General features: G+C 40.1%; 1 protein-coding gene across 1 annotated transcript in view; it reads right to left on the reverse strand.

Annotated features, from left to right (window-relative positions):
* The window catches only part of DYNC1LI1 (dynein cytoplasmic 1 light intermediate chain 1), a 36,479-nt gene extending 13,431 nt beyond the window's left edge, over window positions 1-23,048 (reverse strand). The window contains exons 1-4 of the mRNA XM_003992198.6: window positions 22,800-23,048; window positions 22,522-22,595; window positions 2,047-2,163; window positions 1,110-1,340 (exon numbers count right to left, since the gene is read on the reverse strand). Of these exons, the coding sequence (XP_003992247.1) occupies window positions 1,110-1,340; window positions 2,047-2,163; window positions 22,522-22,595; window positions 22,800-22,945 (568 nt within the window). The 5' untranslated portion in view covers window positions 22,946-23,048. The remainder of the gene's footprint in view (window positions 1-1,109; window positions 1,341-2,046; window positions 2,164-22,521; window positions 22,596-22,799) is intronic.
* Between the last annotated feature and the right edge of the window lie 364 nt (window positions 23,049-23,412).

Raw genomic sequence — 23,412 nt, forward strand, 5'->3', positions numbered from 1 at the left:
GAATTCTATACAGAATCATAAAGAAGAAAATGGTCTTAAACTTACATGGGGTCAAGGAAGAGGGAACCTTGAATAGTTGAGTACAGTTCCTTCAAGAACACAGGGCCATGCATACAACCTTAGCAGACCTGGTAGCTATTACCCGTCAAATCAAAGGGTGAAATCTAACAGTGTTAGATTTTTTTTGGCATATACCAGAGTAACTGATTCAGTAGTCCGGGGTGGGGCCCAAGAATGTGTATTTCTGACAAACTCCCAGCTGTACTGATACTGATGCTGATGCTGCTGGTCCTGGGACCACAAACTGAGAACCACTACCATAGTATAAACTTAGCGGGGAAAAAAAAGACCTATAGGCAATGGCCAAACAGGGAAAGAGAGGTACAGATTAAAAGCAGTTAGACATCTTTTTCAGGAATTTAGGACACAGATTCTCCTAAGTCTCTACTATTTCCTTGCATATAAATTCCAGTAAGCTGTTAATCTTCTTCTAAAAATTATTATCAGTCAACAATAACAAAGAAAAGCAGATTCCATCTGCATATTTTCTGAAGCAAAGGCATTGGCAGATGAAGAACTCTCAATGAAATTAAGAACTGTGACAACTAACTTACAATTTGTTAGAGATAATCCTTGTTATCATAATTTATCTGAAAACTTCCAATTTACATGGGTATGTACAAAATATATACTTTGTAAATCATAAAACCAGTTTAACATTTTTATATTTACGTTAACATTTTTGGGGCACATTTCATGTTGACAACGTTGATAAGAGTGCTTTATTTACCAAGAAATGAAACTGCTGAAAATAAACAGCTGATGAAAGATTCAAATCTTTTTAATCCTGAAAATCTACTTCCCAAATGAACATTTATGGCCCTTTGGCAAAGGAGAAAAGGCACCTCTACTAAGGAGTCTGCCATTATATATAGTACAGGTTTCCAATTAAAAACATTAAAACCTAGCACATCAAATTAAATTTCAAAAACAGTAGTCACATTATGTTTCCTTCATTGAATCTTACTCAAAGTCAAAAATTGCTAACAATTACAATAGCTAGGATATCAGGTGTTTGAAATCTATATTCGTATTTCTAGACTACTCACACTTTTGTTCCATTTCTTTCATTTCTTCAGGAGGAATTTTCAACTTGTCAATATGTTCTCTAATAACACTTGCCCATTTCTGTAAAGAATCCAAAGCAGTCCAAGGCTTTGACATATCAACAACCAGCATAACTAGAGTGTCCTTCAGAGAAATGGCATCCAGTGAAAATTTCAGGAGGCCCTTGTGATACAGGTCTCCATCTAAGATCCATACATTACATCTTGTTTGATCTATAAGAGACAAAAAAAGTTACCAAGGCAACTGGATTAAGTTATGTCATTATCCAACTAACAATACTACTTGGTATTCTAGGGCATCTCCACAAAGGATGGCTCCTTTGACAAGGTTCAACTCCTTAGATCACATCTATCAATTTAATAAAGGCCTAACAAATTTTCAGGAAAATAATCTAACTGCCAACACAAAACACCAGCAGCCTCTACTTCTTGTTTCTCAGTCCCAAATCACAGGCTGAATAACATGTTTCTATTCTTACCATCAGCATAGAGAGCCATGCACGTACAAGATGTCATACACAAAAATGAGAAGGCATGTGATGTATACAAGAAAAGAACAGCTGATCAGATTGAAAAAAGCTGGGAGGCAGAAGACATTTTTTGTGTCAAAAATGAGAAGGTGAAAAGGGATTGGCAAAACAACCACAGGATACTATTATTTCACTATTTGAGGGAAAACGAACTGAAAAATTGAGATTCTTCAATCTGAACACCAGAATATCTTAAGATGTTAAAAAAATACCACTAAAAGAATTCCAATCCCAAGCCAATAAAAGTTATGTCCACACATAAGTGGCATGACACAGCAGGACTCCTAGTAAAAGAGGACACACTAAGAAAAGTCAAAGACTAAAATGAGCAGGCAGTGCAACCTCAGAAAGGCCTCAGGAAACTTGGTTTACATACAAATGACACTCACCATCTCGGTCTTCATCGTGAACATTGAAGTACAAATATTCCAATCCTCTTCCTTTCTTATACTCTTCTATTCCCTGAATTTTTCTTATTAAGCTTGTTTTTCCAGCTCCATCTTCACCTGTAAAAAAAGGACAATCCTTTTTAATTATAATACGGATTATTTAAGGATGCTTTTTAGTGTCAAGTGAAAAACCCAACTGGCACTAGCTTCAACCAAAAGGGTAATTTGATGAAAGATATCTAGGTAACTATCAAGTTGAAGATGCTGGCTTCCCCTCCTGGATTCTTTGTCCTGGTGTCTCTGCCCTTCCTTTTAAGTCTAGTTCTATCCTATTACAAATGGTTTCCTCTGTGGGTATTTTTCACGAAGTTCAACTTTTATGTCATCCCAGTTTAATCTAAAAGGAACAAAAGACTCTCTCTATTGGCTTTCAGTCTGAAGAATCTCAGGTAAAGACTCTTAACTGGCCCAGTTTGGGTCATGTGCCCACCCATGGCCCACTCATGGAGGATGGAAGATGCATCAAAATTGACCAGGCGGGGAATTGTGGCTATAGCCTCACCAAAACCATGAAGTCGTAAGAAATATTAATAAGGGAGGGGTAGAGGTAGTAAACTGAATAAGAATAAGGGTACAGGGAACGTAGAACAGACAAAAATAAAACGTAGACTGAAAAAATATTAATAGCAAAAACACAAGAAACAGCAAGTATTGGTAAGGATGTAGAAAAAAAGTAACCCTCATGCACTGTGGGTGGGAATGCAAACGGGTACAGCCATTGTAGAAAACAGTATGGAGGTTCCTCAAAAGCTTAAGATGGAACTACCCTACCGTCCAGTAATCACACTATGGGGTATTTACCCCAAAATACAAAAACACTAATTCAAAGGGATACATGCACCCTTAGGTTTACTGCAGCATTATTTACAATAGCCAAATTATGGAGGTGGCTCAAGTGACCATCGATAGATGAATGGATAAAGATGTGGTGTGTATGTATATAATTCAGCCATAAAAAGGAATGAAATCTTGCCATTTGCAACAACATGGATGGAGGCTGGAATATAATGCTAAGTGAAAAAAGTCATAGAAAGACAAATACTGTATGATTTCATTCACACGTGGAATTTAAGAAAGAAAACAAACGAGCAAAGAAAAAAAAACAGAGAGACAAACCAAGAAACAGACTCTTAACCACAGAGAACAAATGGTTCTGATGGTTACCAGAAGGGAGGAGGTGGGGGATGGGTGAAATAGGTGATGGAAATAAGAGTACATGCATCATAACAAGCACTGAGTAATGTATAAAACTGCTGAATCAGTATATGGTACACCCGAAACTAATATAACATTGTTATGTTAATGATAGTGGAATTAAAACAAACAACCTAAAGGGTGCCTGGGTGGCTCAGCAGATTAAGCATCTGACTCAATTTCGGCTCAGGTACATGATGATCTCATGGTTCGTGGGATTGAGTCCCATGTTGGGTTCTGCACTGACAGCACAGAGCCTGCTTGGGATTCTCTCTTTGCCCCTCCCCCGCTTGCACGCCCTCTCTCACTCTCTCTCAAAATAAATTAACATTTAAAAAAATAAAAAAATAAAGGACTTAATAGAAATATTAGTAGCAAGAAATTATGTGACTTAAACTTGACAAAAGTTTAAAGACTTTAAAACTAGGCTGGCTACTATTTGATGTTTTGGTGAAGATTTTTCAATATAAATCTATTTAAATACTACATATTACCATCTCATGGACTTGGTTATTTTTTTTAAAATTTTTTAACGTTTATTTACTTTTGAGAGATGGAGAGAGAAACAGAGTGTGAGCTGGAGAGGGGCAGGGAGAGAGAAGGAGACACAGAATCCAAAGCAGGCTCCAGGCTCAGCTGTCAGCACAGAGCCCGACGCGGGGCTCAAACTCATGGACCGCGAAATCATGACCTGAGCCAAAGTCGGACGCTTAACCGACAGAGCCACCCAGGTGCCCCGTGAACTTGTCTCATTATTAGCAGTATCATGTTAATAGTACTCAGAAATGTGAGTTTCTTAGATCTAAGGACTTATTCCTGGAGAACATTCATGAGTTCTTTGAAAATTTAAAAATTGTTTTCATGTTAAACTTAAAAAAACTATATTTCTTGGATCTTCTGAATGACCATCTTTATATCTAAGTGTTGCCACAGACTGCAGTAGTCACTTCTGCATAGGTGTTTATAATCCTACTGGTGACAAGCTGAGGCCAAGTAATGCAGACAGAACAGAGACAAGACACACAGACCTGTCAAACTTAAAGTATCCCACAGTAGATAGTACTATATTCAACTGAACTGGCAAGACTGGTTCTTTTTATGAACTATTTTCCAACGCTTCATAGCAAAAACTGTCACCTTAAAAAGGCAATGAAGAACTTGTCATTAAATGAGTACGTCTTTTTCAGCACTATTTTTGCAGTACTATTAAAATGGTCCGTCAAAATAACAGACTGGATTGAAAATAGTAATATCTATGATAATGCTAATGATTATACCCATGATGATCCATCATGCTTAAATGGAAATAATAAAGTTAACCAGTAAAAAAGAGAATATATAAATACTTCTATTAAACCCAACACTGGCATTTAATTTCTGCAGAAAATTTGTTATATTGATTGCTAATTTGAATTTTATCAATTCATTTCACTGGACTAATCGTTCTCAAAAATGTACCAGACTCACCGGGGGGCTTATTAAACACACATTGCTGGGCTTCCCCTCCTGGGTTTCTGATTCAGTAAGTTTGGGGTGGGGTCCAACAATCTGCATTTCTAACGAGCAACCAGTGCTGCTGATGCTGCTAGTGTGGGGACCACACTCTGAGGAACCACTCCATTAGACATTTACTACATTAAGCACCAGGAGTACAAAGATCCTTATGTCAAAGTCACTGTCCTCTAGGAGGCTGACAAACTGGAGAGGGAAAACAAATAGATGATTTCAAGATACTGTCATTAGGTCTATACTGGACATACGCAACAACCAGGAGGCCAGCCCTAAGGGAATATCCTCGTCTTGCCTGGAAGTCAGAAAGGACTTTGTAGAGGTGGCAGGTAACACTATAGCCAAGTCTTGTAGTATTAATGAGCCATGGTCAGCTAATCATCCCAGGAAGTAAGGAAAGCATATACAGAGGCCTGGAGGCAAAGAAGTGTTTGTCCTTCTACAAAAGCACAGATAATTTGAAGAATGTTAGGATGTGAGGGGAACAGAAGCCAGAAAGTGAGAACAAGTACAGAATGCCAGATCATGAAGGGCATCTTATGCCAGGCTGAGAAGGTCACACTTTATCCTGAAGATAACAGGGAGCCACTGGCAGTAGTTAAGTATTTTAGAAAGACCTCTATGGCGACAGTATGGAAGACTGGTAAGTTTAGGAGTTTAGGAGACTAGGTAACTCAGTATTACTGGAGTCCTAGCAAGAAATGAGGTAGGCCTGAACTAAGGGTAATAGCGGTGGGGACAGCTGTACTCAAGGCAGACTTGGTTGGGAGCTGGCAGAGAGAGGAGGAGGAAGACACAGAAGTCAGAGAAGGCTCTCTCTCGTCACTGCTTCAGGAACATCGCCCCCTCCTACTCTACCACTCAACCTCTGAGGTGGCTGGTCCTGAGTCTTCCTTGCAGGCTGCTCTTCCATCCCTACCCAACGTTTGTACAATCCAGGGTTCCTTCCTCAGCCTTCTACTCTTCTCCCTCTGAATGTAATTCCAGGAGAAGCTCTGAAGACAGCTTCAATACTCCCTATAATCTGGTGACCCATGGATTTCTTTCCAGCCTTAGCCTCTCCTGAACTGCTAACTGGTCATCAATACTTGGATGTCCCCTAATACCAGATATTTCATTTGCAAAGATCTCCCATTTGATAGACTGCCTTTTAGTTTTGATGATTTCCTTCACTGTGTAGAAGCTTTTTATTTTGACATTTATTTTTGCTTTTACTTTCCTTGTCTCAGGAGACATATCTAGAAAAATGCTGCTACAGACGCTGTTAAAGAAATTACTGCCTGTGCTCTCTTCTAGGAATTTTATGGTTTCAGGTCTCACATTTAGGGCTCTAATCCACTTTGAGTTTATTTTTGCATATGCTGTAAGAAGGTGGTCCAGTTTGCAGATAGCTGTCCGGTTTTCCCAATACCAGTTGTTGAAGAGACTGTCATTTTCCCCTTGTATATTTTTTCCTCCTTTCTTGAAGATTGACCAGATAATTGTGGGCTTATCTCTGGGTTTTCTATTCTATTCCATTGATCTATGTGTCTATTTTGGTGCCAGTATCATATTGTTTTGATTACTACAGCCTTGTAATATAAGTTGAAGTCTGGAACTGTGGCACCTCCAGTTTTGGTTTTCTTTTTCATGACCATTTTGGCTATTTGAGGTCTTTTGTGGTTCCATATAAATTTTAGGACCGATGTTCTAGTTCTGTGAAAATGCTGTTGATATTACAAAGATGTAGTCTTGTGCTACTGTTATACACATCTTCTAATCACATTATTTGTTAGCGTTTTTTTTCTTTTTCTCCCTTTTTAGATCTTTAAGCATTTAACCCCTGGCCTCTGCCTGGTTGTCTTCTCACTATATAAACATGCTACTCAAAAGTGAACATTCACTAAATTCTTAGCACACTCCAATCCATTCCCCATCCTGCGGCTTGAGTGATCTTCCTGAAACAATTTCCTCATGCCACTTCTGCCGCTTAGGACCCTTCAGGGTATTCTAGTTAATAACATACGAAAGCTCAAATATTTAGAGTGAAGTAAACTAATATCAGGAACTTACTTTGTAATGCATAAAAAAGGGTGGAGCAGTGAAACATTTATGTGATAAAGCAAATACAGTTAAATGCTAACGGTAGAATCTAGGTTTGGGTATATGACTATTCACTTCAAAATTCCTCCAACACACTTGGAATTTCCATAGGATGTCAGAAAAAACCCTCAGGGTCCTCCTGCTGCCCTTAAAAAAAAAATTTTTCTTAATGTTTATTTATTTTTTTTTTAATTTTTTTTTTTTTTTTTTGTCAACGTTTATTTATTTTTAGGACAGAGAGAGACAGAGCATGAACAGGGGAGGGGCAGAGAGAGAGGGAGACACAGAATCGGAAACAGGCTCCAGGCTCTGAGCCATCAGCCCAGAGCCTGACGTGGGGCTCGAACTCCCGGACCGTGAGATCGTGACCCGGCTGAAGTCGGACGCTTAACCGACTGCGCCACCCAGGCGCCCCTTTAATGTTTATTTTTAAGAGAGAGAGAGAGCACGCGACAGTGTGGGGAGGTGCAGAGAGAGGGGGAGAATCCAAAGCAGACTGCAGGCTCTGAGCTGTCAGCACAGAGCCCGATGCTGGGCTCGAACTCACAGACTGCGAAATCGTGACCTGAGCCGGTCAGACACTTAACCAACTGAGCCACCCTGGCGCCCCTTCCTGCTGCCCTTGCAATAAAGCCCAATATTCCTTACAAAAGCCACTTAATTCTTCTGCTCCTCGCTATATCCCATACCCCACAACCCATATCTCCATTTCCCACAACCCACATGCTAGGCTCCAGGTCTTGCAGAGCCAGACAGGGTGCAGTCTCCCAACTCTGAGTCTTCACACGTGCTGTCACTTCTTTCTGGAATATTCTTCCCTTTCCCTCACATCTGGGAGAACCCCAGCTTATCCTTCCGGTCTCCATTTAGTTTCCTCTAGGAAGCTTTCTTTGCCTCCACGAGTCTGGTTAAGCACTCTTCCTCATAGTCGCAAAAACACACTGCACACTTAAAGACACTTCAATGTAATGTGTCAGCTCATTTATGGGTTTCCTTCAGGGGAATGTCAGTCTGCCAAGTCTGTCCCCTTCATTCAACAAATATTCTTTGAGCAAGTTTTCTTAACAGTAAGCAGGATATAAAGCCCTTGCATTTAAGATACGTAATTGTCCTATTCTTTTTTTTTTTTTTAAGTTTTTAAAAATAAATTTTGAGAGACAGAGAGCGAGGGCATGAGGAGGGTAGGGACAGAGAGAGAAAGAGAGAATCCCAAGCAGGCTCTGCACTGACACAGGGCTTGATCTCATGAACTGAGCTGAAATCAAGAGTCCAACGCTTGCTTAACTGACTGAGCTACCCAGGCACCCCGAAATTATCCCATTCTTAACAGGCACTGTCCCTGCTTGTTCAACAAAAACAGAAACCATGTTGTCTTAGTCTCTTTGGGCTGTTATAACAAAAATACCATAGGCTAGGTACCTTTTAAACAACACAATTTATTTCTTACGGTTCTGGAGGGTAGGAAGTTCAAGATCAAGGCACTGGCAGATCTAGTGTCTAGTGAGGGCTTGTTTCCCGGTTCGTAAACAGCTGTCTTCTGTGTCCTCCCATGTCAGAAGAGGTAAGAGAGCATTATGGTGTCTCTTTTATGAGGGCTCCATTCATGAGGCCTCTGCCCTCATAACCTAATCATCTATAAAAGACCATACCTCCTAATGCCATCGCCCTGTGGGGTACAATTTCAACTTATTCATTTGAGAGGTACACATTCACTGTGTAGCACCCACCATATAGTCAGAAGATCCTTTACCAATATTCATTGTCTCTTAATCATGGCTATAGTCTCTATTTTCATAACTATACCCCATCTATAATAGCTTGTCCTGGGCCTTTATCCACAATCTATTACAATAATTTATTCACTCGTATCTATAAAACTCAAGTGGTTACCTCTCAACAATAACACATCAATTAATTGTGTAAGCTCATAATACATATCTCCTTCACTAAACTTAGAAAAGCTTTCTAGTCATTGGAGCTGGCAGTATTCAGCTGCCTTGCTCCAGCCAAGATGAACGATATTTGACACTACTAAAAAGTCCATCATGAACCCTTTCTCTTTATTCTATTATGCAATTAGAAGGATTAAAAAATATTAAAATTCAGGATACCTCTATTTGGCATTGACAGACATCTAAAAACTATCTTTACTGGCCAAACCATTCAAGAAACAAAAGTCACTGAATTCCAAGTTATTTTTGGAAAACAAAACAGTAACCTAATAGTTTGAAGAGTGAAATAAAAGAAAAATAACTATTTACATACTCAACTCCAAGCAATTAATATACCTTTAAAGTGGCAATTAGGGCAATGGGGACTATGTGGCTTTAAACCTGAAGCAATCTACAGATTCAATGCAATCCCTATCAAAATTCCAGTGGCATTTTTCACAAAAATAGAACAAACAATCCTAAAATTTGTCTGGAACCACAAAAGACCCTGGATAAGCCAAAGGAATCTTGAGAAAGAAGAACAAAGCTGAAGGCATCATGCTCCCTGACTTTGAACTCTATTACAAGCTACAGTCATTAAAACAGTTAAGGTATTGGCGTAAAAACAGATATATCAATGGAACAGAATAGAGAAACCAGAAATAAACCCAAGTGTATATAGTCAATTAATATATGACAAAGGAGCCAAGAATATACAATAGGTAAAAGGTAGTCTCCTCAATAAATGATGTTGGGAAAAACTGGAGAGCCGTATGCAGAAGAATGAAACTGGACCACTATCTCATACCAAATACAGACATTAACTCAAAATGGGTTAGACCTGAACATAAGACCCGAAACCATAAAGCTCCTACAAGTTAACACACGCAGTAAGCTCCTTGATATTGGTCTTGGCAATTATTTTTAATTTTTTTCTTATGTTTTATATATGAGAGAGAGGCAGAGAGTGAGTAGGGGAGGGGCAGAGAGACAGAGACAGAATTAGAAGCAGGCTCCAGGCTCTAAGCTGTCAGCACAGAGCCCGACGTGGGGCTCGAACTCACAAACCGTGAGATTGTGACCTAAGCTGAAGTCAGACACTTAACCGACACTTAACAAGCCACCCAGGTGCCGCAGCAATTATTATTTTTTTTAATCTGACTCTAAAAGCAAAAGCAACAAAAGCAAAAATAAACAAGTGGGACTACATCAAACTAAAAGGTTTTTACACAACAAAGGAAACCATCAACAAAATAAAAAGGTAACCAAATGAATGGGAGAAAATATTTCCAACGCCTATATCTCATAAGGGGTTAACATGCAAAATGTATAAAGAATTCATACAATTCAATTAGCAAAAAACCAAACAATATAGTTAACAAAATGGGCAGAAAACATGAACAGACATTTCTCCAAAGAAGACCCAAAAGGCACATGTAAAGATGCTCAACATCACTAGTCATCAAAAAAAATGCAAACCAAAACCACAATGGGATATCACTTCACACCTGTTAGAATGGCTAGTATCAAAAAGACAAGAAAAAACAAATGTTGGCAAGGATGTGGAGAAAAGGGAACCCCTGTGCCCTGTTGGTGGGAGTATAAATTGGTACAGTCATTGTGGAAAATAGTATGAGATTCCTCAAAAAATTAAAAATTTTGGTATTTTGACTATATGATCCAGCAACTTCACTCTTGGAAATTTATCCAAAGAAAATGAAAACACTAACTTGAAAAGATACATGTACCCTTATGTTCACTGCAGCATTATTTATAACAGCCAAGATAAGAGAACAACCTAAGTATCCATTGATGGATGAATGGATAAAAGAAGATCTGAGATACACACACACAATATTATTCAGCCACAAGAAAGAATGAAATTCTGCCATTTGTGACAACATAGATGGACCTTGAGGGCATTATGCTAAGTGAAATAATTCAGATAAAGAAAGACAAATGCAGTATAATCTCTCTTATATGTGGAATAAAAAAAAAAAAAAACCCAAACTCCTCAAGCTCATAGATACAGAGAACAGATTGGTGGTTGTGGGACAGGGCGGAGTTGGGGGTGGGGCTATGGATGGAGGGCATCAAAAAGTGAATTTAAAAAAAACAAGCATTCAGGGGCGCCTGGGTGGCTCAGTTGATTAAGCATCCAACTCTTGGTTTCAGCTCAGGTCATGATCTCACAGTTCCTGAGTTTGAGCCTCAGGTTCTGAGCTGACAGTGCAGAACCTGCTTGAGATCTCTCCCTCTCTGCTCCTGCCCCACTCTGTCTCTGTCTCTCTCAAAATAAATAAACTTAAAAAAAAAAAAAAGTATTCAATGCTAAATACATAAATAAAAAGAGCAAAGACAAAAAAAAAAAACTCCCCAGAAATATAGGAATTTTCAGGTGACTTTTTTGACACTAAAAGGGCATTACAGTACATAAATCAATGACACAAACTACTCAAATCACATAAATACTTCTGAGAATCACTTAGACTGAAAACTTAAAATTCTAAGCCATGGAGAGCATGGAGAAAATAAAATAAAATAAAAATTCTCTCTAATGACCAAACCATTGAGGAAACAAAAGTCACTAAATTCCAAGTTATTTTTGAAAAAACACAGAGTCTAATGGTTTGAGCAGTAAAATAAAAGAAAAATAACTACATATGTCCTTCATTCTATGCAATTAATGTATCTTTAGGGTGGCAAGTAGGGCAATGGGGCCTGTGTAACTTCAAAAAATGTTGAAAGAATTCATCTACCTGTCATGAATAAACTGTTAAGAAAGCTTTATCTTCAGTTCCTCGGCCTTCAGCTGGCAGTGAAACAGACATACTAGCTTTAAGTGTGCCAGCCAAATAGTTAATGATCTGTAAACATACACTTACACAAGTACTGAGAGTTCCTGTTTAAATAGACTAAGATGAAAGTCCTTCTATAAAGAGCCCTTTAGTGATGTTAAAGTTATTCTCTAAATATTTCATTTAAGTTTGCAGTTTATATTTGATTTTCTTAAAGAGGACATATTTGAAAGATGTTTTTTAAAGCAAACAGAACTATTTAATTAGATCTAATTATATTCTAATAGAGCTATTTTCATGTCCTCATCCAGGTGCTGGGAAACTTTTTATGTAAAGAACTAGATAGCAAATATTTTAATTTTTTTTTAAGGTTTATTCATTTTTCAGAGACAGAGCGTGAGCAGGGAAGGGGCAGAGAAAGAGGGAGACACAGAATCTGAAGCAGACTCCAGGCTCCGAGCGGTCAGCACAGAGCCTGACGCGGGGCTCAAACTCGATCATGACCTGAGCCGAAATCGGACACTCAACTGACTGAGCCACCCAGGCGACCCTAGATAGCAAATATTTTAGGCTTTGCAGTTCACATAAGGTCTCTATCACATATACATCTTTGTTTTTTCCCCCCTCCATCTCTTTAAAAATATAAACTATTCTTGGTTTGTGGCTATACAGAAATAGCCTATGGGCCAAACCCTGTCCTAGTGGATGAACCAAAGGAAGAAAGATCTGTTGATTTGATTACAGTGAAATTCCCCACAGCAAATAAGCCTGTATTGCACATTATCTGTCTGAGAACTGTTCAAAAAAGTCACTCTGTGAGCACTTGGATTTGTAAGATCCAAGCACTAAAAGAACCCAGTTTTACTTTTTAATTTTTTTAAGATTTTATTTTCAAGTTTATTTACTTTGAGAAAGAGCACATGCAAGTGGGCGTGGAGCAGAGAGAGGGAGAGAATCCCAAACAGGCTCCTTGCCTGTGCAGAGCCCGACGCCCCACGCGGGGCTTGATCTCACAAACTGTGAGATCATGACCTGAGCCAAAAATCAAGAGTCAGTGCTTAAAAGACTGAGCCACCCAGGCACCCCTTAAAATTTTATTTTTAAGTAATCTCTACAGACAATGTGGGGCTCAAACCTACAATCCCAAGATCAAGAGTAGCATGCTCTTTCAATTGAGCCAGCCAGGTGCCCCAAAAGAACTTCAGTTTTAGCATAAAGCAATAATGGCCATCAATTCTTACTTCTTTTCAGCTCAAATTAGAAAACCAAATTGATTATAAAAGAAAATCTCCATAAACTCCACCAAAACATATAGGGGTAAAGGTGTGCTTGTAATACTGTTTTATCTCCCCAACAGATCTCTAATTCAACACCAGATGTAACATCCATAAATTTTATAATGACAATTTAATTAACAGACTTAGAAATGGGATGAGTCAGAAGATGTGATTTCTAACTGTAACAATACCATAACTAGTTGTGTAAACCTGGACAAGTCAAGTATTTCCATTTGTTCCCATCTTCTAAACAGACGAGGGTAAAACCAGACAAAATTTATGGCGATGGATTTAAAGTTCTGTAACTAGTATCCTTCATTACTTCTTGGTTAGTGATACACCAGAAATAAAGTTCTTTTATAAGACATCAACAGTGTATTAAAAGATACCATAAAAACATGAATCACACGAAAATGAGCTATCAGAGCTAAACACTTACGTATTCACAACACATTAATAATAGCCATCTTGAACACTTCCAGTGTATGCCACTGTTTGAAGTGTTTTTACAAACATCGTCTCATAAAATCCACATGGTAATCCTAAAAGGTAAATAGTGTAATTTGAAAGATCAAGCAGTGTGTTAAAGAAGGGGCAGAATTAGAATCCAGCAATGCTCCTAAACACTACAGACATTGCCATTGTTCCTGGAGCAGTGTCTAGTCTTCTCCACTCAAGATAAGCAGGAATGCCAAAAGGCAAAATAAGCGCTACTCTGCCTCCCTTTCCTCCCAGGCTCCTCTCCTGCTGGCACGGAAGGCTGACACACTGTGCCTGCTCTTCTTGCTTTGCACAAGTTTATGTGCCTGATACCTGCTTTCTACATAGAGCTTTGCTGCACATCTCCACACCTATATTGGATCCACCATGGTCTACAGCATCATGATAATCAGAACAGAAGGAAATCTAGCCTGCCGTGTTCCTTCTTTGTCCAGGTGAGATATCAACATTGTGAAGTTCACCGTTTTTTTTATTTGGCCTTGCATGATGTAAAATAAATCATCTTATTTTGTCTGAAAGCTCTGGTGACAAGAGCCATAAGGGGTCTTCACCGAACTAGTCTTGGACTCATACCTTCTGCATGGCCTTCAGAGGTTACCTGGATGACCCCTGCCAGCTGAGGCAAGGGAGGAGATGCTGTTAATCAGCTGTAGCATCTGAAACAGTGGTTTAAGTAAACATTTATCCATGGCTGTTCAAGACTACATCCCTCTAACATAATATCAAGGAGTACAAGCCCAAAGTCGAATCCTAGCTCAGCTGTGTAACCTGGGGCTTAAAACCCTCTTCTGTAAAAAAGTAAGCATGATACATAATAAAGCAAAACACCCAAGTAACAGGCATAACGCACGATGTTCCCATCCCATCTGTTGGCCAAAGTCCTACTTTTGAGTATCAGCATTCAGTAATTCACATTAAAAAATAGAATTTGGGGTGCCTGGGTAGCTCAGTTGGTTAAGCACCCGACTCTTGATTTCAGCTCAGGTTCTCATGATCTCACAGTTTGTGAGTTTGAGCCCTACATTGGGCTTTGTGCTGACAGTGTAAAGCCTGGAGCCTACTTGGAGTTCTGTCTCCCTCTCTGTCTGCCCCTCCCCTGCCCCTGCTCGCTCGTGCGTGCTCTCTCTCTCACAAATAAACATCAAAAAAAATTTTTTTAGATAGACTTTATCCTTTATTATTTCTCTCACTTTCACACTGACTAGACATGAACTGAAAACCACTGAGCTTAATTCAATAAACATTTATAACAGCCAATAAATGCTAATACCAATGGTTATTAACAGTTCCTATGCTCCAGGTCAAAGTCACACTGAAGTAATAATTTTTAATCAACAAATATGCTATATATTCTACAGTTAAACTGCTGTTAAATTAAGATGCCAATTTTTAACCTATCTACCAAATAAGATTAAAATGAATAATCCTTAGTGTTAGCAATGGTGCTAGACAAATAAGAACTCTCTTATACTGATGGTAAGAATGTCAAATGGTACAACTTTCCTAAAAGACTGGTTAAAAAAAAATAAAAATAAAAAAAGACTGTTTGGCAATATAAAGAAAGACTCAAAAGATAAATACTTTTGACCTAGCCCTTCCACTTACAGGAATTTATCCCAAAGATAATATTGGGCAAGCAGAAAATTAGATGTAACAATAATAATCTCTCATAAATTATAATTATGGCATAGCTAAATATATTATTCAGTCAGTAAAAGGGAGAAACCTATGTCTATTGTCATAAAATACATAAATTAAAAAATCTGATTTTTCAAAACAGTATGTAAGATATGAGCCATTTGTTTAAAAAACAAATATAAAGGGGCGCCTGGGTGGCTCAGTTGGTTAAGTGTCTGACTCTTGGTCTCAGGTCAGGTTCTGATCTCAGAGTTGTGAGTTCAAGCCCTGCGATGGGTTCTATGCTGGGCGGGGAGCGTACTTAAAAAAACAAAAAACCCCACAAATACACACACATATAGAAAAAATGAACATGGTATCTTCAGGTGGTAGGATCATGTGTTATTTTCTTACCTTCATAATTTTTTTCTCTCACTGGGACAAGAAACATGTATTACTTTATATTTAAAATAGTGACTTCCAGGGGTGCCTGGGTGGCTCGGTCAGTTGAGCATCCAACTCTTGATTTCGGTGCAGGTCATGATCCCAGGGTCATGAGATTGAGACCCAAGATTCTCTGTCTCTGTCTCTCTCTCTCCCCCTCTCTCAGTTCCTCTCCCTGCTAGTGCTCTCTCAAATAAATAAAATAGTGACTTCCAATTTTGAGAAGAAAATGCTTTAAGACATAATTTCTTTTAGTTCTTTTTATTTATTTTTAAATGTTTATTTGGGAGAGAGTGAGTGCACAGGAGGGACAGAAAGAGAGAATCTCAAGCAGGCTCCACACTCAGCGAAGAGCCCAATGTGGGGCTTGATCCCATAAACCTGAGATCACCTGAGTGGAAATCAAGAATCAGACACAGGCTCCTGGGTGGCTCAGTTGGTTAAGCGTCTGACTCTTGATATTGGCTCAGGTCATGATCTCACGGTTCCTGAGTTCGAGCTCCACACCGGGTTCCTCATTGACAGTGCAGAGCCTACTTAGGATTCTCTCCCTCCCTCTCTCACCCCCCTCTCCTGGCGCGCGCTCTCTCTCTCTCTCTCTCAAAAATGAATAAACATTAAAAAAAAAAAAAAAAAAAAAAGCCAGACACTTAACTGACTGGGCCACCCAGGCACTCCTCTTTTAGTTCTTTTAATCCAAGTATAAAAAAAACCTCAGTTAACAGATCAGAAGGTTGTAATTTATCCACAATCCCACAGCTTCAAATGGTAGAAGGGGCTGCTCTACCTGGTGCCTCTAGGTGAGGTTCCATCAACTTGAACTGTCTTGGCCTATTCCACTAGGTTTTGGCTACTGTAACATGCTTCCTTAGTCTGTAGCCCCCAGTGTTCTTCTCCCCCCCACCCCCCGTTTCTTAGCAAAATTTTATTCAGATATCAGCTTTCCTGCAAAATCTTAAGCAACCTATTTAGTAATTATTTCATACTGACATATTTTATTTCACTTTGAGTCTTTACCCACAGAAGTTTATAAGCTCCTGGAGGGCAGGGATGGAGTCCTGTTTATGTAGTTTCCACAAATGATTCAGCAAGGCATTTTATACGTAGCACATTCTAATAATGTTTGACAAACAAATGAAAGAAGACATAATCTGTTTTTACCCCTGATTTTTTAAGTAAAATAAAGCCTCAAAAGATCAGACCATGGTCACTCACTTACTGGTCCTTTCTTTTTCCTAACTCAAGCTGTACCCCTTATTCACCTGTGCTCAAGCTCTCTCTCAGCGCTGGAGGAGATACATGAACTCCTCTTAACACCTCTTACACCCATGTTCAGACTATGCATCTAGCTGGAATAACAATACTTAAATAAAAGCTGTTCATCATTCATTCAACATTTATTTACTGAGCCCCTATCATGCACCAAACATCATATTCCATCAGCCAGAAACCTCTATTAACTGGCATCTGTGCTTACTGACAAAACCGATGCCCATAATACCCTAAAGCAGGAGTCTACAAACCTCAGCACACAGGCAAAATCTGGTCTGCTGCCTGTTTTTGAAAATAAAAGTTTTGTTAACCACTGCCACACCCATTCATCTATTTATGAATTACTTATGGCTGTTTTGGGGCTATAAGGGCAGAATTGAATAGTTACAACCGAGACCATATAGCTCACAAAGCCTAAATTATTTAGTATCTGTCCCTTTACATAATAGGTTGCTGACTCTGACTACTGTAAAATATCAGTATGCCACTGGAGTCTCAAAACACTCTATATTTGGCATATTTTTAATAATGGTAACACATAACATGCAGTAAATAATTTTGTTAATTCTTGAAAAATTACTAATCCGGGGCACCTGGGTGGCTCAGTCGGTTGAGCATCCGGCTTCGGCTCAGGTCTCACAGTCTGTGAGTTCGAGCCCCGTGTCGGGCTCTGTGCTGACAGCTCAGAGCCTGGAGCCTGCTTCCGATTCTGTGTCCCCCTCTCTCTCTGCCCCTCCCCGACTCATGCTCTGTCTCTCTCTGTCTCAGAAATAAATAAACATTTTAAAAAATTAAAAAAGAAAAAGAAAAATTACTAATCCAATATCATCCATATCAGTATCCAATACGTGGTAACATTCCACTCTTTGCATCCTATTCCCATAACCAATCATTCCTAAAAAGAGCATTAACATACTTCCAACTGATAAAAATCTGTGTTTTCTAGAAGTCCTGGAACTTTGATGATCTTTGATCCCAGCTCCTCACAAGTTAAGAGTTTCAGACTGAATAGTCTCATTATTTTCAAATTTAGTCCTCACACAGAAGTTACTTCTCTGAACAGATCTCTGGTTCCACCATGTATCTTGAGGTTTCCTACCAATAATTCAAGCATAATAGAAGCTATTTTATTCCTGAAAAGAATGACTGTTTCAAACATACTTCCTGAAGATGCTCAGCATTTTGTGGGGCTTTGTTGGCTGCACACAATCCTGGAATGGCGCCTTCAGGGAAAAATAGACTCTAGTCTTCTTCCCTGGGTGGAATCAAACAGCCACATTTACAAGGAAAAATAATTTTTTTTTTTTTTTTAAGATTTTAAGCAATGTCCACACCCAACGTGGGACTCAAACTTACAACCTGGAGATCAAGAGTCACATGCTCTACAGACTGAGTCAGCCAAGCGCCCCAATACTTTAAGCTCAACTGCAGTAGTCCTCAAAATATTTCTTTAAAAATATTTAATAACCTGGGGCACCTGGGTGGCATACTCATTAAGCACCTGGCTCTTGATCTTGGCTCAGGTCGTCATTTCACTGTTTGTGAGTTTGAGCCCTGAATCGGGCTTGACACTGATGGGGCAGAGCCTGCTTGGGATTCTGTATCTCCTTCTCTCCGCTCCTCCCCCATTTGTGCTCACTTTCTCTCTCTCTCTCTCTCTCTTTCAAAATACATAAATAAAAATAAACTTAAAAATATTTAATAACCCACAGCTTTGGAATTAAAAAAAATTATAGAATGTGGTATCAGACAAGATTTCAGAGGTCACTAAATCCAAATATATTAATTTATAGATGAAACAGATGAGGCTTACCTGATCTACCCAAGGGCCAACTAGTTTTCATTAATTTATGTTGGCCTCAAATCATAAAGTTACACTGATGTTCTATTTATAAGCCAGGCACTGGGCCGGGGTGCCAAGATTACAAATGTATCTTAGTAAAATGATGAATTCATTTAATCTAAATCAATGAGATTTTTTTGCAGTGAAACACATGCATCAGAGAATCACATAAAATTCCTTTATATAAACTGTTTAACATCCTACTTTTCCTACAAAGAAAGCTCTCCTTTCTTTTAGGGAGACAGTCCAATGTATAGGCTAAGAATACTGGCTCTGGAGGAGCCTGGGTGGCTCAGTTGGTTAAGCATCCGACTTTGGCTCAGGTCATGATCTCACAGCTTGTGAGTTCAAGCCCCGCACTGTGCGCACTGACAGCTCAGAGACTGGAGCCTGCTTCAGATTCTGCGGCTCAGTCTCTCTTTGCCCCTCCCCCGCTCATACTGTTTCTCTCTCTCTCAAAAATAAAAACATTAAAAAAAAAGGGGGGGGGAGGTACCTGAGTGTCTCAGTCAGTTGAGTGTCCGACTTCAGCTCAGGTCATGATCTCATGGCTTGTGAGTTCGAACCCCATGTCAGGTTCTGTGCTGATAGCTCAGAGCCTGCAGCCTGCTTCAGATTTTGTATCTCCCTCTCTCTCTGCCCCACCCCTCAAAAATAAATAAACATTAAAAAAAGAAAAAGAAAGAAAAAGAATACTGGCTCTGGAGGTAGGCTACACAATTTAGATTCTTGATGTTGGCTCTGGCTGTGTAACCTTAGGGCAATTTACTTAACAGCTCTGTTTTGCTTCTTGATCTTTAAAGGGATAATCAAATTCTGGAAACAATCTTTACATAGCTGGTACATAGAAGTGCTCTATAATATTAGGTACTATTATTTTCCTTAGGGAGTTTTCTTAACAAAACATAGGAAAGTAACCAAGATATGGAGTAAGTGCCCTTTAAAAAGCAGCTATTAAAATATAATTGCAATCACTGTAGTAAAAGTTGATTAAATATAAAGGGTAAAGAGGAAAAAATAGTTTTTCAAAGGACAATTTATAAGTTAAATCCTACTTAAAGTACATGCACTAGAAGTTCTGCCTTTACTATTAAAAACTTCACTGAAGCTCATTCTCAAAATCTTTCAAGAAAGAAAATGGTTAAACACTAATGTCACAGTGTTTCTGGGTTTCACTAAGGGTCTGGCCTCAGTAGATTAAATGACCCCTTAAACACAAGTGTCATGGCCCAGTGGTGTCCCTCAAGAAGCTTCAGCCTAGAATCCAACAAATATATGGATTTTACTTTATAACAATTACTAGTGCTTTTACTCAAAGATAGCCTTTTTCAAAAGTTATGCAATAGGAAGAATATGTGGCACTCTCTTCTATCAACTTGGGAAGCCATGCCAGAGTCACAGAACACAGGGTCTTAAAAGCTGTGTGACCTTGGAAAACTCACTTAACAGGTCTTTAAAATTCATTATCTCATCTACAAATTGGTGCTAACATCTACGTCTCTGATTTGGAGGTGGTGAAAGAAGGGGGCAACTGAGGAGATAAACTAAGATTTATTTATATGAAAATGCTTTGAGAATGGCTCATAGACATGTATACACTTCTGGTCCCAATCCTTTTCTCCCATAGGCAGGGGAAGGGGAAAGCATGTAGCAAGCTAAGGTAAACTGCAATTTGCATTGCGATAAATAAACCTTGATCATTGTTCCCATTTCAGGTTGTTTCTGGAATAGCAAAACCTTGCTACAGTCTCTGTTTTTTTTTTTTTTTTTTTTTAAATACAGGATTCCAGAGATCGCCATAATTCATGAAAAACACTTGAGGGCCAAGCATCCTCCTGCCTAGCACCCTCAAACTCATAACAAAGAAAACCACAATCCCTATTTATACATTTCTTCCCTCCATCAGCACAGACTGAATGCTGCCAAACATGTGATGGTAAAATATCTTTAAGAAATCTTTAGAGGTATTTTAAAAAGTTAATCCTATTTATGTAATCAGTATAAAAATCTGCTCTTCCAGAGCTGAAAAGGACTTTGATGAAAATTCCAATAGTACTCAAAGAAAAAATTTAAATTTCAAGCTTTTGTAACCTGATACTAGACAGAGCCTTACAAACTATTAAGCTCATAAGGAAGGAAATTTAATCTATTCTAAGTATGGAAGGATAGAAGTGTCTGGGGCCTCTAAGTACACTCAGTCGCATACACTGATCCAGTGTCAAAGGCAGGTTAAAAAGGGGGTTAAAAGAAAAGCATGGTGCAACCTCAGCACAAATTAGGAACATCAAAAATGAACAAAACTGTCAATTTTGTTTCACCACAAACAGAACCATCTAATAGTATCTAACACATACGAATAATTAGGGGGAACTTGCAAAATGAAAACAAAATGCAGGAATCTTATCCTCACAATGACAGTATTTGAAAAGAAGTCTTATTTAACTTAGAGTAATTAAAAATAATCCACTTCAATGAGGTCACAGTAAATCCATTTCAGTTTAGTAACTAAGAGTAATTTGTTTAAATTAGTAAACTTAAAACACTTTCTGGGTTTTTTTTTTTTTTTTTTTTTTTTTGCTTTTGGAACCTAATCTATCTCTGCCCTATTAAATACCACTTACGTGGACACTAATTGAATATTTAAAAAGAGAATTCTGATAAAATATTTTCTAATTCAGTTGACAGAAATCCGTCACAAAAGTCACTGTGTTGCTACCACTTTACAAGTATTATCTCATTCAGTCTTCCCCATAACCCTAAGAGGGAGGCATTATTATTTCTATAATATCCATTTTAAAGATGAAGAAACTGAAGTTTGTAGACATCAAGTAACTTGTTTAAGATTATAAGGCTGTGACTGAATCCAGGTTAATCTGCAGTAGGTACTTTCAATCACATTAAAAACAAAGTAAAAACTAATTTTTCAACTAGCTCCATGCAACTTTAAAGAACATCAAGAATCATATTCAAGATTGGCAGTATTCATGAAAAATTTGTTTCTACCTACACATTTCTATTAAAAGCAGAACCTATCAAGTAGCAATTGACTTCTTTGTTTCCTTTCCTGTTTTAGATGTACATAAAACTAGTCTTGAGACACCAACACCAAAGTTTTAAAATTTAACCATCATTTTATAAGCCAAGACTCAATAGCTCACATTTAAAGAATATGAAAGAAAGGTTTTCTGTAAATGACTCAGAAACTAAGCCTGCAAAAATGTGAATCGGTGATTTATTCTCCCTCAATATCCTCTATGCCCACCCTCAGAATCAGTAAAGAAACAAAATACATAACTTCCAGAGAGCAGAGGAAATACAGGAGAATTGAGACATTAGACCATTTCTCCTTATTACAATCATTTGGCTCGAAGGAACTGGAATAGTAAGGCGTTCGATTGCCTTTTACAAATATCAGAATTATAAGTGACAATTAAAAAGGCATCTGCAATAAGAGTCCATTGTACCCGAAAAGCTGAATCAAATAAGAACATTTATCACGATTCCCAGGTCTCAATTTCTAGCTTCCCTGTCAATTATACAAAGAGTCAGCTATTAATTATTAATGGCATGCCATTTGCACTGGAGCTCTTGAAAAGAGCCTCCTGCTACTAATTTTTGTTATGAAAGAAAAACCGTCCTTCTTTTCTAGGGAAACCACAAGCCTCTACAATCCCTCAGATGGGATATCGCATTCTGTCCTTCCCACAGGAGACTGTCAGGGCCACCTCCACATGAAGGGGAGGAGGACGGGCTCAGGGGAGGGCGGTCCCCAAAGGTACCGGGGCCGGGGTCCCCGTTCCCCTGCTCCCCCAGCTGTCAGCGACCGGTCCGGCGGCTGGGCGGGGCCAGGCCCGGGAGTTCGCACAAAGCGAGCGAACGGGCGGGCGGACCCTGACCCGGGCCGGGGTGGGGACCAGGCGGGGCGGAGCGAGGCGGGGGACACTTACCAAGCAGCAATACGTTCTTCCCTGCGGGGAGCTTGGAGCGCGAGCGGGTGGAGACCTCGCTGAGGATGCAGGACCTAGCGGGGAGCAAGGAGCACGCTGAGGCCGGGGACTGGGACCCCACGGCGGGAGGGACGACCCGGCCTCGGCGCGCTTGAGTGGGGGCTGCCCGAGAACGCAGTGGCCTGGGCCCGGCGCCGAGCTTCGGCGGGCACGGGATCCCGAGGTATCCGCAGGGCCGGGAGCGCCAGCGGGGACCCGGGGAAGGGTGGGGTCGTTACCAAAGGTTCTGCCCGTCCTCGTCGTCGCCTGCTGCGGCGCCGCCGTTGCCCGATGTTAGCTCGTTAGCCAAGGGGCCGCCTGCGTAAGTGGAGGCTAATCCCGGCGGAGAGGAACCGAAGGAGCCGACTCGCCCCACAGCCGCCATCTTGGTCGGGAATCACACCACTCCCGGCAAAGCTGAATGAGCTAGGCGGCGGCGGCGGCGGCGGCGGCGGCGGGAACCCGGATATGGAGCGTTCGGCACACGGGAGCGGGGCGGGGTCTGCGGGGGTGGAGCCGCGGGCCCTGCAGGGACTGACGGAGCGAGGGAGGACGCACTGCGCATGCGCTGCTGTCTGGCGGGCGCGCGTAAGGAATGCGCGTGCGCGGGCGACCTGGCTGGCGGTTGCGCTGCAGCCCCACTTCTGAACTCAGCGTAGTGAGGCGTCTCCCGCCCCCCACCCGCAGCTGTGGGCTGCAGCACAGCCGGTTGGGGTGTGTCAGGTGAGCAGTGCTCCCTCCCACTCTTCAGTCGGGTCTACAAACCCCGCAGCCGGCGTGGAATTCCTGCACTGTCATTGCTGTCCCCCCCCCCCAACCCCCGATTCAGACCGAACGGCGGTCACCCGCCTA

The sequence above is a fragment of the Felis catus genome, chromosome C2 (assembly GCF_018350175.1).
Source record: "Felis catus isolate Fca126 chromosome C2, F.catus_Fca126_mat1.0, whole genome shotgun sequence".
NCBI lineage: Eukaryota > Metazoa > Chordata > Mammalia > Carnivora > Felidae > Felis > Felis catus.